Here is a 17,743-nt window from a genome sequence, read left to right on the forward strand (position 1 = left end):
CGGGGTTTGACACTTGAGCTGTTTGTATAATGATGCTGGTGTTGTAACTGCAAGTTTCCAAAGGACTTACTCACTTCTGTGGTTCACTAAAGGGGCAATTCCTGACTCAGTTTGCAGGTGAAGGGCAGCAAGCGCAGTTCTGAGCACAGGAGTATGTGAGACAGTAGTTTGGTCCCTGCAGAGGTTCCCTACATCAAATTACTCATTGTTTGGAAGGATAAGACAAAACACAGAGTAGAAGGACAACGTAGGATCAGGATTACTATGTCCACTAGGTAATATTTAGGTTTGGTGGTTGACCTGTGCAGATGGGCAACTTGAGAAGCTGTGGCAAAACTACAGGAGCCATCGCACAGCTGGTGGGGAAGGAGCTACTGATAGGCAGTAATTATATGGCTGGTTAATGCTCTTCTGTCACCTTTTACCACCAAGCCAGCTCTGAAGGCGCTTGCTGCACACCTTGTGAATTGTGTAAGAGCTGGTGAAGAGCCAAAGCCATCTAAGTTTGAAGACTTCTCGGAACTCGTGCACAGCCGGCAGAGCCATGCTGGCTCTGAAAGCAGGCTTGTTATTTACAGCAGGACAGAATCTATAGAGAATTCTTCTTTCAAAATCATCATTTACTAACGAGTAACTGATGAACAGAGTCAGCGAAGTTATATCCACAACAGTGAAAGATTTTAGTAGTAAGAATTCATGCTACATTTGCTCTTCTAATTGTTGGCCTGGCTGCCTGCTCATTTATACCATTTTTAAGCCAGTGTCACTTGTTGAGTAGTCCTACTTCTAGATTAGCCAGCACAAATGAGAAAAAAATCTGGGTCTTTGTTCTTTGTTGTGTAGCATGTATTATTGAGTTACAAATGTTTGTAGAATATTTCTTTCTTGAATAGAAATTCTTCGATTATTAAACCTTAGTTTCCCTGTGGAAGGTTGAGGCTGCTGAAAAGGAAGCAGTGAAGTATAATCTTCAGTCTCACCTGGAGTGTTCCTTGACTGTGCCTTATGAGAGGTCACAAAACCAGTTTCTAATATGTTGGTTAAAAACAACAAAAAGAACAACAAAACCCACCACAAAACCAAACCAAACCAAAACCCAAAACAAATTACAATGGTGTTTACAGTTTAACAATATATCCAGGAAAATTATAAAACATTATTTGGAAAACCTAATGCTCAACAGGCATATCACTAAGACCTTGGCAGCACTTCTCGGAGTGGTTAAAGGTAAGCAAATAAGGACAGCACCATTACTGAGATCTTGAGCAGGTTCACTGAACTGAACAGGTAACCAACAGCAGATGATAGTTAAGCATAAAGATAAAAAACCTGTCAGGGTAAGGAAGAAAACTATGAATATCTAATACTTTCTGCTTAGCTCTGCCCCCTCAGTGCCAAATCTGAGAGGCATAGTGTGCAATCAGCTAAATCAGAATTGAGGATGCTCAGGCTCCCACAGGGCTCTGTTGGGAAACATTGCATGTACCTTTTCTGTGTTTATAAGGGAGACCTATTTGGGTTTAGTCATTCCTGAAAAAGCAGAGTCAGCATCTAGTCTGTGAGCACAACTCAGAAAACTTAGTCCACAAGCTTATTGTACTTACATTGTATCAAAACAAAGTAAAGGACTTAAAAATGCAGTGACCCACTTTTAAATCTTGCTCCAGCCTATGATGCCATAGTGCAGACTCAAAAGATGCCTTATTGATTTCTTCTCCCTGCTATTACTATTGGCAGGTTGTTTTAACAGAAAAGGGAAAGGTGGGAGTATGTTATAAACTGAGACTGTGTTTTTGTATTGCACTGTAAGCAGTTCCTGAGATCTTCTGCAGTCAGCTACAAATGTGCTGGAATTGTATTCCTGCTGCTGTAATAAAATTTTCTATATTTAGCTATCCACTATCTTCAAAGCTGGATGGAGGTACCTGATAGAATGGTCAATTAATTAAGCTCCTGTCCCATACTTAGGCCTCACAAGACTTTATTGCTAAGCAAGAGACAACTTTGTTGACTGCAAACATTGCAGTCATTGACTATTTGAGGTAAACTTTTAAAAATTTTTTTGTTCTTCTGCTTTGACAAATGAACATAAATCTTAGCTCAAGCTGCTACCTTCAAAAACAGAGTCAAAAAAACCTAGTATGAAATGCAGTTGTAAATGGACTTCTCTCCTGGATTTTATCCATGTGCTTCCTCAGCTTTTTCTTTAATGCTTGATCTTTTTCCCAGCTTTAAGGGTGGCATTGTTTTTTCCCCTGGGCAGTGGACCTGAAAAATAATGTTCCTGACGTGTACACTTCTTAATTTTCTTTTTATTTCTTTTAATTTTTTTTTTTTTCATTGTAATTTTGGATTCCATTTGAATACTGCTTGTTTGTGCACCTCGGTTTTCAACTTTGTATAACGGAAGGTTCCTATGTTTAAAAAAAAAAATAGGAAGCCCATCATAATGATTAGCAACTATTTATATTTTTACTCCTTTCTTATGTATTGTTATGGTGGTAACTGCATAATAAAGATATCTATAAAATTTTGTATTTTAATTTATTGATACTCCATGTGATCGTGTTCTTTCCACTGTCCACAATGCTCCCCTCTTTTTAGGTAATCTTCAAATAATTGTTTCTAATCCTTCATAGAAACAACTAAGGTTGATTATTTAGATCAAGTGTATGTTGCATTAACTCATTTTCTTATTGTCATTATATATCAACAGTTCGTGAACGTGTGTTCATTAAAAAAGTTGGATTGTTAGAATATAAGAGCACATGCAGGGTTTCTTGGAAAATCATGTTTTTATTTCTCTTACCATACAGCTGACATCCAAAACAGCATACAGAGTCTAGCTTTGCTCTATAAATAACCTAAGGCTATTCTTGATGAAAGCTGTTTATGTTGGTTTTATTGAATCTGCTCAATGGCAATATTTGCAGTAGCTTGTTTCTAAATTAAATATGTGCACGTATATAAATTTTACTGTTGAACAAAACATAGATATCAGATTAAATTAAGATGTTCTCTCACATAAGCAATCCAGAGAAGTTAAACTTGTACTTGCACTGAAGTGATTTTTAGCTGTAGCTAAAACTTTGGTTCACAGGGATATGAACTTGTTATCATAGAAGAAAACCACAAACTCTGCCTCATTCTTATAATCTTGTAATGATGACTTAATCATGTTCACTTCCTTCTTTCTGCTTCAGGTCCTCCAGAACCTGAAAGATATTGAAATACGGGAAATGCAGCTCTGTGACTATGAGAAGAAAATAGAAGAGTCTGCAATTAAATTAAAACAGCAACAAAACAACTGTGAAGCTGTGAGAACAGAGAGGAACCTGTACAGTAAACATCTGATGGAAGCTAAGGTAGAAGGATACATTTTTTCCTTGTGTTTCTCTCTCTGCTCTTTTTTTTTTTTTTTCTGGTCTAATTTTAATTTGTTAAAAGAAAAGCTCAGTGGCTAAATGGTAGAAGTGGTTTCTTCATTCCTGTGTGTTTTAGAGAAATTAGTGTTTTAGGTCTCTGAAAATTTACCTGAAGAGTTTGTATTTGGACTGGAAATAGGAATTCACAGTCATCCTGGGACAATATCCCTACTTCAAACCACACATAAAATCATGGTATCTGGAGCTACAGAATCATAAAGCCCTATCAGAGAAGAACTGTTTTTCTTTCTATCCTGGCTCCACTCTGTTCTATCCCTTTAGCAGTTGTCTGCATGTATGGAAAATAGGTTATAATGGGAATAAAATTGCCTCCTTAGCCCTGAATGTGTAAGCACGTTTACTGTGAATCATGATTTAGAAAGGATAGGGAATGCTTTCCCAGGTGAAACGTAATTTTCTGACAGAACTCAGTGCTTCCACCCCTCTTGTGCCTTTCAGGGACTGTCGCTTTCCTCAGATAATGATTTTCTTCATATCTCTTCCTTGGGGATCTCGCTAACAATGCGAGAGGAAGAGAACAGATCACTTAAGAATATGTTCTCTTATTCTGATGTAAAGATCTAAAATACTACACAAATCCTATTGCAATTGGCAGAGATTGGGACCTTGGACAGCTGTGATTTACAGCTTCGGGTTATTTCAAAATAAGGTTTTACAACAAACATCTATAGTAGATTACAAATTTATACCCTGGTTTGAATAGGTAAGTGCTTTGCTTGAGAAGCAGATGGGAATTAACAGTCCAAGTTCATTGATAGAGCAAGGGGTAATGGCTTTAAACTGAAAGAGGGTAGCTTTGGATTAGATACAAGGATGAAACTCTTCACTGTGAGAGCGGTGAGGCACTGGAACACGCTTCCCAGAGGAGCTATAGGCACCCCATCCCTGGCAGTGTTGAAGGCCAGGTTGGATGGGGCTTTGAGCAACCTGGTCCAGTGGAAGGTGTCTCTGCCCATGGCAGGGGGTTGGAACTAGATGACCTTTAAGGTCCCTTCTAACCCAAACCATTCTGTGATTCTATCCAACTGTGTGCTGAATTTGATTAGGAATGAACTATTTTGTCCTTTATATGGGATGCTTTACTTGACCTCTGTCTCCTTCTCATCAGTAGACATGGTGTTGGGATTCTCGCTCCTCCCAAACAGTCTCTCAGCAGAAACAGGGCTGAAAAATTGCAACACTGATGATTTTTTTTTCTTATTATGAAATATAAATTTACTTATAAAGAACTGGCAGCTATGTGCCTAGTTACAAAATGAAGCAATGAACTCATCAGCCTTTTCAAGTTTTGAATGTGGTATGTTGGTATACACAAAGCTGTTAATAATTCCAGTTGTCAGAGGCTGGTATTTAGACTCTAATAGCTTACTTGGCTTATTGCAAAACTCTTTTAGCAAGTCCCATGTGAGAAGACAGCTGACCCCAAAATATCTTTTGGCCAAGGCAATATTATATGTAGTAGTGAAAAAATAGCCATTCATAGTTCAGTAGCAGGTCAGCCAGCTGTGAAAGAAAAAAATAATAATAACAGAAGGCTATGTTAAAAATTATGGTAAATTATTTTTCCTTTTAGGAAGTAAAGCAAATTTGCATAAGCTTGTTTAGATAAAGCTAGATATATTATTGGATTGCTTAATGTAGAAAGATCCACTGTTGCCCACCTTGCTAGTGGTCTCCAGGATACCATATTTTTCAGCTGAGTGAATTCTCTTAGAAAAGACATGTTGTCTGTCTGTTAATATGATAGAAATATCTGATACATTCATCCTGAGGGTTTCTTTTGGTGTTAGGATCTCATTTGTTTAAGCAGGTTGATCAGGAGACCTGTTGACAAAAAATCGTGTGTTCCTACTGTTCTTCATTAAATACAGAATTAGAAATGTATTTTGGTGTATGTCTGGGCACCAGTTTTTAAATCTCTCTCATATTTTACAATATTGAAGAGATTTATATGCTATTTAGCAAAGACAGTTTTTAATATGACTTCTGCATTCACAGGAGTGACTGAACATGCAAACAGGTAGGCCTTATGGCATATTGCTACATTTATTTCTGGTTCATTTAATTTGTTGTACATGGGCTGAATAACTGTAGAATTCAGAGATTTTTTTTTGAGGCCTGTCAGACTGCTAATCTGTACTTTCTCAGTACTGTTTATGAAAGACTGCTGTGACTCCAGATCTTGCTTAACTATGTTAAGCATTTCATGCAAGAAAATATCACTCCTTTGTCAAGTAAATCCACACGGACATTGCTAAGAGAGCTCTAAGCTATCCTGGTTTTGTACTAAAACAGAATGTATTCACATGAAAGGTTATGATGTCTCCTCTGTGAGGTGGCAGCCTCTGGCAGAGGTGGAACAGCTTCTAAAGCTATTTTCATTATATCCAAAACACCATGTCTGTCTAAGCACTGAATTTATTAGCCTCCATTTCATGACACAACATGTGCCGTCACTTCAGTGAGTTGAAACAATTTCTTAATTTTGTATAGGCAGGAACCTCTGTGCTGTGAGGAGGAGTGAGTCCTAGTGACCTGATCTCTCTGCATTGCTACCAGGCTTTTTGCTCTGTGTTTTCAGCTTAAAATACGTGCTAAATATTCCCATACCAGGGACTTCTCCTTTCCCCTTTGCACCTATGTGCAGGATAGCACATGGGCAAAATGGTTAGAAGCATTTCCTATACACCCTAGCAGGCATACAAGTATCTTACTCATGGATGTGTTCATTTGCACAAAATCGTCTTCTCTCCAAACATTTGTGCCAAACTGCATAAAGTTCTTTGAAAAAACACATTACTAGAAGCATGAAAACAGATGGGTGGGATCAGAATCTTATTAATTTGGATTGACTGCTAGTTCTGACCCTGTGTTCAGTGCTATACTTAAAATTTATCACAATTATTTTTGTTGATGTGCATTTAAAGGCTTTTGTACTACATTGTCATACTGGCATAAACAAAAAAACCGTAATTTAATGAAACTGTTTTTTTGTGTTGAATTAGAAAGTAATGTCTTGTGATATGTGCAAGAGATCTCTCAAGCACTGGGGTCACATTTTTCAACATCAAAAGCCTCAAATCCCAAGCACAAACTTCCTTTTTTTTGATCCCTCTTTGTGATCATACTTCCTATTCTATTAGGATGAGATAGCAGAAACGAAGAAGAGACTGAAAAGTGTGACACATCAGGTGGATCAGCTGAAAGAGGAGATCAGAGAAAAAGACGAAGCCCTTGTGAAAGCACATCTAGAACATCAGCGAACAGAGAAGGAGAAGGAATCATTGAAAGTAAGAGCCTTTACACATACACCTTCTTACAAAGGATGGTTGCCATGATTTCACAGACTGCATCATGTTCCTGGGCCGTGGTACTTGTTTTGCTGGATTTTACTAAACTATTCTGTAATTGAAGCATAATTTCTCAGTACCCTTTAGAGGTGTTAGTTACACAAATATTCTGTGTATCTGACAAATTTAATCTCTGCCTATAATTATGATCAGAAGGGTCCTGGATCATCTGTTGGAAGTTTTAAATATCTTGGTGACTGAATGGTTTTACTAAAAAGTTCAATTTTTTGCTTGCAGAAATGTGGATTTTGGGGATAACCTGATTCTAGCAAACCTTTTAATATAGACCCTTATAATTCAAGTTTTTATTTTTAAAAACTTCCTTCTCTCTCCTATTTTTAAGTGCAAACCCCGTTCTATTACACTTCACAATCTTGTATCCTTGTGTGACTAGGAAGCATTACTCTTTAGGGAGTTAGGCAGTGGCTTTTAGTAGATCCCTCTACACAGGAAGTTATTTTAATATTGGGCTATAAAGCAGCAGGAATCTGTTTTAAATCAAAGGAAATCTGAGCTTGAAGCTCCGATTCTTCTCAGCACTTGCTGTAGCCCGTCCTTAGAGAAGCTATTAGATTTGTGGTGATATCTCAACTCGATTTGCTGCATTCTCAAAAGATTTAAGGTGTTAGTGTCCACAGCAGCTTATTGTTTCTCTTCACTAAGCACTAGCAAAAACAAACCAAAACCAAAACCCCAAAAGCCCAAAACCCCCCCAAACCAGGAAACAAACAGCACCCCCCAAAAAACAAAAGTCCTCTGCCACTTTCCACAATGTTTTCTTTTGTCAGTTTATTGCTATGCTGCAATGACTCCTTGAGTTTTCAGCCCCTCTCAGCACATTACAGTTATGACAAGATGTCAATAGAGCTTTGTAAAAAGGTGATGAATTTGTGTCCTTGTACCTGGTCTGTCTTGGAGTTGTTCTATCAGTGATGGAGAAGTCGAACAGCATCTCATTGCCTATGTGCAGCTTTCTGCCTTAACTAGTCCCCAATTCTGCCTCATCACCTCAGAACTGTCTACCATCCATTTGACAAACATATGATTGCTACACGGTTTACCCACTCAATTTTTCACTAGCAAGTATGTCCATACACTGACATCACATTACTGAGTAGCTTCAGGGCATTGTGGTCTTCTACCTGAGTGTCTCTGCTGGATACTGAAGCGGCGGAGAATTCAAAGACAGAGCTGATTGACACAGGCACAAAAGAACCCAATTATTTGTGTAGCAAGCATGCTTCAATTTGTCCTGTTTGCACTGTTGTGAATGAAGCAAGCTGTTCCTGGGAAATCAGTTTAAAGAATGCACTAAAGCATTGAGGACTGAGATTCATAGGAAAGAGATTATACAGACATTGGATTTATGCTTCCTTCAGCTGACATAAAGATCCTAAAAATGTGTAATCATGGTAAATGAAACTGAGGAGGCCTGATCCAAGCTCCATTAAAGCCAGTACAATGCCATCTTTTGGTTTCAGTTGACCTTCATACAGGTTCATGGATCAGACTGCTTTGACAAAGCATGTGAATGTTGAAAAATAAATATCTGAAAGCTGTAAGAGCTGTGCCCCTCCAGGTGTGAGCTGCTGTCAAGTGCTTTCATATATTTTCGTAGATGTTCATGCAGGTATTTTTTTTTTTAGCATTTTCTAGAAATCTGGACATCTAGAACCACTGACTTGTTGTTTCAGAATTCTGTGCCTAGCCCCAGTTATACCTTTTATAAAATTCTTATCTTCCTCTAGAAAAAATAAAAACCCCTCTTCACTTACCCTAATATTTCAGAATGTTAACAAGAATTTGGTTTGAGATGCTGGTGTAGGTCCCATATAAATTCTTCTTTCTTGCTGAGTGTTTTTTAATTCTTACAAACTCTCTGAACAACTTCAAATAAGCTGTGCTGATTTACAGTGGTTTCAGACCTGCCCATTTTTTCTGCTTGCACAGTGGCTGTATTTATTAATTTCCTTTTCTCTTACCTAATGTACACAGACCATCATACTGTAGTTTTTAGCATATTTAATCTCATTGAAAGTCCTGTTAGCTTGTGGGAACTTTGTGTGACTTAAAGTATTTATGTATTTTACTGTACAAGGCCGTTCAGATTTATTTTAACTTAGTGCATTCCAGTGAGGAGATTTGTTTATATGAATGTTTGCTGCCAACATCTAATACCACTTCTTATTTACAACTCATATTTCTTCTGACATAAGGAGAACATAGAATTTTGATATATTAAAAAAATATTATCCAGCATTGCCAAACGCATGAGCAGTTTTACATTTGTAGACAGCTTTCTCACAGTGTTGATTGCATTTCAATATAAAGTGGCGTACATTTTTATTCAGCTGATGGATTCTGATGAACATCCAACACTGAGTAAGAGAGATATGAGTGTTGCACATACGGGAAAATGAGAATTTTGTTAAGGAAAATAAGAATGGAACAAGCTATTTTATTATGATGATGGAACTCTTCCTGTCTTAAATCAATGTTTTTGCAGGTGCAGCCTTCATCACAGCTTCATTCTTTTAGCACTGGATGGTGCTCTTTCTGAAAAGGCAGCTTCAACATCATCCATTATAAGGGTTAGAGTCGTGGCAAGGTCTTTGAGTCAAGGCTTGAAAGTTTTCATATCTGTGAAAATGAACTGTAGTCAGCAAGTTCCATCTTGGATCTAACTAATTTCCTAGCAATGACAAAAATTTCGAATAATCCAATAAGACTTTATTAATTTTTATCTACGTGCATGCCTTGAATTATAGAGTTCATGACAACTGGGCATATTCCAGTGTTACTTTATGTTACTGGTGTGCAGTCACTGGCACAATACTTTACTCCTCCTGTGGTTAGGGACAGCTCTTCTTTTCCCTGTCTTCCTCATCTACTCATCCACAAAAAACCACTGCTATCCCCCTTTAATTTTGTTCTTCCATCTCTGGTTGTCATCTTTTCCATTAATTCTAAACTGTCTGGAGTTGATGCTAATTTGTATTACATAGCATAGATTGTTGCCCTTTCCAGCAAGGTGAGCTATCCTTTCTCACATCTCAGCTTGCTTTTGAATTTATGTCTGCTAGATTTTCATTACATAACAACTCCATTGAAAAGTTTTCCAAACATGACCTATTTAATTAAAAAAAAGCTTCTGAATTACAATTTGAACCACTTTTATAGATAGAAATCCATCCAAATTTCTGTTGCGTATAACACAACAATATCGAAATACTCTTTACAACATTTCTTTATGAGTCTTCATGCTTGCTTGTCTTAGTGATTTGTTCTCAAAAACTAACAAAATATGTACCTCTCAGGAAAATAGGAGAATGTATGAGATTTAAAAAAATCCTAACTCTTAATCCCAGGCTTATGTAATTGGAAGTTGTTACTAAGCACAGTTTACCTATATTCTTTGACTTCATCAGGCCGAACTGCTTCAGATGAAAAAACAAGCTCTGGAAACCAAACACTTTATAGAAAAGCAGGAGGCAGAAGAGAGAAAACTCCTCAAAATCATTGCTGAAGCTGATGCTGAGAGGCTGAAGCAGAAGAAGGAACTCGAGCAGGTAGGAATCTCGGATTTGGCTTTTCAAACACACTGCATTCTGTTCCCTCATTTGTCCAGTCTACTTTTAAGATCAAGATCCTCATCTGCTGTAAATGTGGTACGACTAAAGCTTCATAGTGCCATTGAAACAAAAATGTTAGGATACTGAAGTGAACAGAATATGTAATTTATACTATTCAGGTGACTGAACCCTTATAGGGGAAACTATTAGGCCCTTGCCGTATTTCTTTCACTAATAACAGTGAAACCTCTTAATGCACATGATTTTTGGCTGATGCAAATATAGTCACAATCCTTTGCGATTGTACTCAAAAACTATAACTGAGATTATTGCTTTGCCCTGCATGCTTAGGTTATCAACGAGAGAGATATCCTAGGGTCCCAGCTTGTTCGGCGCAATGATGAAGTAGCTCTGCTCTATGAAAAGATAAAAATCCAGCAGTCTGTCTTAAACAAGGGTGAAACCCAATACCGACAGAGAATGGAAGACATCCGACTTCTCAAGCTGGAGACCAAAAAACTTCGGCGGGAGAAGGGAATACTTGGCAGGACTGCAGCTAATGTGGAGGAGCTCAGGTAGAAAAACCGATTGAACACATTTCCATACTGACTGCATCCATGATTCTGTGTTTGAGACAGAAAGTATGCTTTATGCATGGTAAAGATTTGTATCAACAAGCAGTATGCCTTGGAGGAGATTGTTAGATTGTTTGGTTTGACCTCAAACACAGACTTGATTAAATTCACAGCACAATTTATCAGTGACTAAGAAAATTAAAATACAAGAAGAAGGAAATGAGGTAAAAAGACATCTTGGGCAAAATTGAAATAGTTTCCATATTTCTCCTTGTACTCTGAGGTACTGCCTACAGAATAAACTTGACAGACAGCAGCAGCAGAGTTGTTCATATAATAGTTCCGTGAGCTACTTCATGGTACCCAAGGCCCAAATTAGTGGAACTGCTTTTTATTAGGCAATCCACAGAGAATGGGGAACATTTGACATATTTATAACAAACCTGTGCACATTTTCAGAGCTCTTTCCTTCCAGACTTATATGTAGATTTGCTCTCTGAGAAAGATTTAGTTAACTTTTCATTCAAGGTTGTGTTTCTCTAAAACAGAAGTTTAACAGCTCCAGCCTGATTTATCTCCTCCTTCTCTGGCTTAATGTTTCCCTTCTTTTTTTAACCCCGCAGTATTTGAGTTATACTCCTTACCTATGGAAAATGATTGTTATTTTCTATAGAATCAGTCTTGGTTTGTAAGAAGAGGTAGCTGTGTTTTTAGTAGATAACCGTCATACTAATTCTATGTAACTACCACAGTTTTGGGTGAGATCTTTAGCTTAACTGTATCAATATAATTCCATGGCTTTCACCAGAGCAAATTAACTTCAGTTCATGGTCGGTCCATTGACTCCAGTGAAATTATGCCATTTTGATTTGGTGTAACAGAAAAGAGAACAGGGCACAAAACATCAGCAATTGCAGTTTTCATCGACTGACTGCAGACAGGAATAGGATTTGAACTTGCTGCCCAAATGCATTCGTCTGTGAGTCTGTTACGGTATTGAAACGCAGTGACGATATTGAAGTGCAGTGCGATGCATGCCATGATGGGTGGGTCAATTCTTGCTAACTGCAGCAGCAATCACATACTTTAATGAAGTCCAAAACCATCATGAAAACTGCCTGTCGAAAGACTCCATTTATCACTTGTGCTGCTAATTAGCTTTCTTGATTTGCCAATTCAAGATGTGGGTTTTTTCCTTTTCCATAACCTTGTCCAGCCTCACAGTTAAAGAAAAGGCCTTTTTCTTTCTGTTGAGCTAAATGTAACTCTGAGCTTAGCAGGAAAAGATTCAGTGGTAAAGCAGGTACATGATGATCCTCCCCCCTCCTTCTCCTTGAGAACATACAGGATCCACCCACCAAAGTGATAGGGTTGGACCATTGCAGAATGTGCCTTTTTTTTTTCCTGCCCCTTGACCCTCCCATCCCCACCATAGGAGCGTAGTTGTCACAGCATCTTGGGAATGCTCAATCCATTTTAAGTTCAGCAACAAATCACCTCTGAAATTCCATGAGGAGAGGTAGTAAAAGAAATCAAACTTGGGTACTCTAAAGAACGGTGTCCATCATACTTAGATCCTGGAGTATGTTTTATTTACTGGGTTGTGTGAGCCATGTAAATTTAAAACCTTCTTTCAAACACAGGCTGTCCGATTCAATACAGAGGTAACTGGGTATGACTCCATAACTCTAGGTGAATTAACTGTACTGGCCTTAATGCACATGGGAGGATGTGAGCAGTGAGATCCAGTAGCTGTGAAGTAGATTCCCCAGGAACTGATGAAAAGTCCCTTTTTTGAGCCATTCTTACTAAAGTGAGGGAAGAGGTCTGTGTTATGGTTCCACCTGTATAGTGCTATTGATGTTGACTGTTAGCCACAAGAGTCACTTTGCCAGTGCTGTAGTGCATGGGAGAATGGTTTGTTGCTGTTTATTAGTGCTCTGGTCACATTGATGTGGTTTTGGTGTGTTGTGATTTTTTGTGTGTGTGTGTGTGTTTCTTTTTGTTTGTTTGTTTGTTATTTTTTGTTTTATGCTGATCTTAAGACAGGAGGTTCAACACATGCAGAAGGAACTGTTAAGGGAACAGACTCGGTGCAAAGTATTGGAAGAAGAACTGGAGAATCCCTTGAATGTTCACAGATGGAGAAAATTAGAGGTGATGTATCAGCATTCAAGTTCCCAAAGCCTGTATTACCAAATCAGCGACACAGTACAAAGCGTTATTTCATTTACTGTTATGCAAATTATGTGGAGGGCAGGCAGACTGAAATTTCCATAGTACTAGTGGAGTGGTTACTGCTGAATGGTTTCTTTGCACAATGCAATCAGTGTTATTTCTGCGTCACTTTCTCAATGAAAAATTGCAGAGGGGTTTGTAAAGAGCCCATCAAATGCTAAAAGGAAGAAGAATGCATAAGGTGAATTTAGAAGCGGGTGATTCCTTAACATGGATGATGAGAAAGAGGATTACAGGAGAACCTACTCTCACAAATTAGCGAGATGTATAAGGGAAGCCAGAATTAGACAGTCATAGAACAGGTAGATTGTAGAATGGACAGATGTGAAGTCAGAAGGTAAATTACATTTGTGAGAGAAGGAAGAGGCTTCCACATAAACAGTGGTGGCCTCCCAAAGATAACTATTTCAGGCAATGCAAGTTCGACTGTTATATAAACAGCAAATCTAAATTTTCACACTACTTGAACCTGCCAACTGAAGGGGAAAAATAAAAAATCTGTCAAGCGCAGACCAAATATATGAACACCAATTGGCATCACTGGGTATTTTCAAAGTAAGTCAGAGCCAGCTGAGATATCTCTGTTGCATGGATCTCTGATCTGATGCCAGCTTGGGTTGTTTATCTGCTCTAATAATGAGGGGTAACATGCTAGTCCCTGCTGAAGCAGAGCTGAATATTTTGGCTGTGCTTACTAGCATGATAGTTAATTTCTGATATTTCTAAGCTGAGCTTAAAGCTGAATGGTGTGGTTAGCTTTTCTCATGGAAGGAAGGTAAAATGCAGGATGCTGAACCAGGTTAAAGACATCTAGGTACAATCTCCAGCAGCACCTTGTAATAAAGGAAAATCAGGCCAGTCAAAACATTCAGGGTTAGGAAAATGAATATATGAAGAGACTGATAATGGGAAATGACATCTTTCCATTCTAGGTCACCGATTCATATTTGGAACACAGAAAGTCCAGCAGATGGCAAGATCCATATGAAATAATCCTAATGGGGTTTTGGTTCGAATCCTAATGAACAAACGTCCTCATATCACTGCAGTTGTCGCAAATTGGCACCGTGTTTGGGCAGCACTGAAGAAAAAAAATAATCAAGGACTGAATGGGTCATGGGGACTGAACCTACTTTTCAGTCTGTTTTCTCAGGAAGTGATACTGAAATGATGCTGTGTTGTGAGCACTGCATGAGTATCTGTATTAGTGTTCCAGTTACATTTGAATTGATTGGTCAATTTAGATAAAATCAGACAAAAGATTAAGAGCCATGAGATGCCAAGTTCCCTACAAGCTCAAATATACCGAAAGCAGGACTTTATTTGAGCCTTTACTGCAGTGTGTGTTTAATCCTTATGAGACATCACAAGAGAGGACAAACCTTCCTTTCCATAAAACTCAACTGGCACTGTTGGAAGTTCTTAAGACAGTGGGAAGTACTTGCACTGCTCTTCATTTGTCAGCAGGCAGTTTCAGTTTCTGCTAAAACCAATATACTAACCTCCTTTTGCTTCCCTGCCATGTGGTTCTACCAGTCTTTGTTGGTTTGGGGGTTAAGCGCTGAAGGACTCTTATTTATGTTATTTGTTTTGAGGAGGGCTTATGAGGGTAATGGCATTAAATATGAACACGCTCCCACTGGTCTTCAGGAGGCAGAGATTACAGTTTCAGGATTGCTTGCCTACCTGCCATTTAAAAAAAACCAAAAAACCCCAAATAACACTCTTCCTCTCCCCATTTGTTATTTGTCACTTTTGAACACTTAGATATTATGGTTTTCATCTGCAAGCAAGAAACACAAACTCATTGTAAAAAAGTTTGAGACTGCTTTGCTCTTCTCCAGGCCAGTGACCCAAGTACCTATGAGCTGATTCAGAAAATACACAGACTACAGAAGCAGCTTATCAGCAAGACAGGGGAAGTGACAGAGAAAGAATTGCTCCTTCAGGTACTGCAGCATCATTATTTTGTTGTATCTTATTAACGTATTTGACTTACCTTGCATTCTCTGTCTACTCAGATGTGCTTCCTCAGTGTTACTTAGATGGATGACTTTGAATTTCTTTTGCATGCCCCTTAGATAGCTTTAGATGGCAGCACTGACTCACTGAAAGAGAACAAATAGCATCTGACTAGTTGATTTTTACATTCTGGTTACTGAATGGAAATAAAACTTGAAAATAAAACTAAAGGTTTGCTTTAGTTTGTTCATGTCATAGATTAGTCTTCAAGTCAGTGTTAGACTTTTGGAAATGCTTTTTTTGTCCTTTTAAACATGCCTGTTACGACCAGAACATGAAGGAAAATCCTTGTTTGATTCTTTTTGTGCATACGTCGGCTTTTGGCAGAAGGAATCCTACAGAGTTTGCGTGATTCAGATATGTTGCTGTCTGGGCCACGTTTGACTTCAAGGTCTTTGTGCTGAACTTTGCCAAAAAGTAATTTTTGTGACAACTTACCTTTTTTTAACTGTATCAGATGTCCCTCGACCCCAGTGATACCAATAAGATTTATGTTGTAGAATCAAGGAAAGACTACATTCCTGTAGTGCAAACATTGCTATAAAATACAACTAAAAATTACTGTCTTTGGGCTTCAAGCATAAGTGTAAAACTGGGAAATTCATCTCCTACTCTCTGGTTACTGTAGGGGTAGCTACATTTTGCCAGGTCTATGTATAATTTTAACATCTTGGTCTTAAATACCCTAGTAGTCTTGATGCCTACATTCGATTTGCTCAATGGAGAGTAGAATGTGACCTGAATCTCTTTCTGTCTTGAGAAGAAGCTCAGCAGATGTTATCAAGGCTGGGTTTGTCTCTTTTCCTTTATTGTTTTGTAGAAAAGAAAGATCTGCGATTTCATTTGAAGATAATGTATGGTGTATTATGCCTTTGCTTGGAAAAACATACTCTTTGTTGCATAGCACTGAAATGCTGTCAGTGAAATAGTTTGTTCATTTAAATGAAATGTAGCAAAAATAGCTTTACATTTACCATGCTTTACCCATGCACAAAGCAAATTCTGTTAGATTTTTACACAGTCTTTGTTGCATACCTTGCCTTACCCTTATAGTGCTCCCATTTAGCTATTATCCTTATTTAGAAGTGAAGGACTGAGATATAGAGGTGTTAAGTTGCCTGCCCAATAAAATATTTGAAATAATAGGTATTTGAGCCTACCGTACCGTGCTAGCCATTGGCACAATCTTTCTGTGCATACAGTAGTCCTTCTATGGCAACTCAACATTTATTTTTATTATTTTCCTAAATGTAAGTCAGAGTTCGGCTATATAAAATTGAATTATTAAACCTAGGATTGTTAATGAGATCCTTTGTGTCCTTAATTGAGGCACCAATTTCCTGTGCACCAATGCTGAAATGAAGGTCTCCCTCAGAGAAACTGATGGTAAAGGCCAAAAATAGCATGTTCCACACTCTGTTCAGGGCTCCACCATCAACATTTCTAAGCTCTTTTCTGGTTTGTCACAGTGTTTTTGAGTCCTCCACAATGATTTAAATAGGGCTCCTTCATAGCAGGGCGTGGGTAAGGAGAGGTAACCAGAGGTGGAGGACACCTGCCAGCTCCTTTCCTCAAAGGGGAGCTGTATGTCCTATTGGATGGGTCATTGGTGTAGGGCTCGCAAGTTAAGTGCTGGGCTTCTTCTGCTGGATATTTGTTGAAGGCGAAGCTTGCAAGTGTCTGTGTCTATGATTTCTTTGTGCATATTATGGAATTAAATTCCCTCACATCAAAGAGCAGTAATAAAATGGAGTGCAAAAAACAATGTGGATTGAACACTGAGTATTAAAAACACCTTTGGAATTTAGAAATAACCCATGTCTGGAAATGGTTGAGACCAATCTTGAGCAACCTGTAGTTTGAGTTGTAGGGTATTCACCTTGCTGCATCCTCATGCAGAGCCGTAATGTTTGTATAAGGAAAAAATAATTCCATTTGTATTATATGCACAGTAGTTCTGTTTTCTGACTGCTTTGTTTGTTTTCATGTCTTTTAAATAAAAGCTGTTTTATGCAGGGAACAAGGTTTCAGGATGAGCTAGATATATAAATGGAATTTTTTGCTAAGTAAGGATCACAATGTATAGATTCATATAGAAAAGCATCTGCTTACTTTACCTGCTCCTGATGTGTATTTGATCATATCCTTTTTATTAGCTTTTTCACTGTTTCTCAACTGTTAGTTCTTTAAAAATGCTGCAGCTGTAAAAGCATGCTACCATCCATGCTATATGATTAAAAGAATGATTCGCTACATTTCAGACAGAAGAAGCTGATTGCTGACAGTACAGGAGGAACCCAGTGTGACTCTAAAATCCTATACAAAAATATCTTTCTTAGCCTGTCAGCAGGGCACATTTTTGTATCAGACATTTACTGAGAGGTATTGAATATGCAACATGATGAATGTTGCTTTTTTAGAATGACTTTTCAGAGTTGATCTCTATTATAAAGGTATAGAAAGATGTCCCATGTTATAGAACTTATTAAACTCTCGTTTCTGATTTATCTGTGCTCTGTAGCTGCAGAATCTTGGCTTAT

The 17,743-nt window shown here is 38.1% G+C and overlaps 1 protein-coding gene across 1 annotated transcript in view; it reads left to right on the plus strand.

Annotated features, from left to right (window-relative positions):
• CFAP58 (cilia and flagella associated protein 58) overlaps positions 1 to 17,743 on the plus strand; it is a 57,350-nt gene that overhangs the window by 19,888 nt on the left and 19,719 nt on the right. Inside the window, exons 10-15 of the mRNA XM_065843706.2 lie at positions 3,204 to 3,365; positions 6,590 to 6,736; positions 10,225 to 10,365; positions 10,720 to 10,943; positions 12,989 to 13,100; positions 15,026 to 15,130. Of these exons, the coding sequence (XP_065699778.1) occupies positions 3,204 to 3,365; positions 6,590 to 6,736; positions 10,225 to 10,365; positions 10,720 to 10,943; positions 12,989 to 13,100; positions 15,026 to 15,130 (891 nt within the window). The remainder of the gene's footprint in view (positions 1 to 3,203; positions 3,366 to 6,589; positions 6,737 to 10,224; positions 10,366 to 10,719; positions 10,944 to 12,988; positions 13,101 to 15,025; positions 15,131 to 17,743) is intronic.

This window comes from Patagioenas fasciata, chromosome 8, assembly GCF_037038585.1.
Source record: "Patagioenas fasciata isolate bPatFas1 chromosome 8, bPatFas1.hap1, whole genome shotgun sequence".
NCBI classification, from domain to species: Eukaryota; Metazoa; Chordata; class Aves; order Columbiformes; family Columbidae; genus Patagioenas; species Patagioenas fasciata.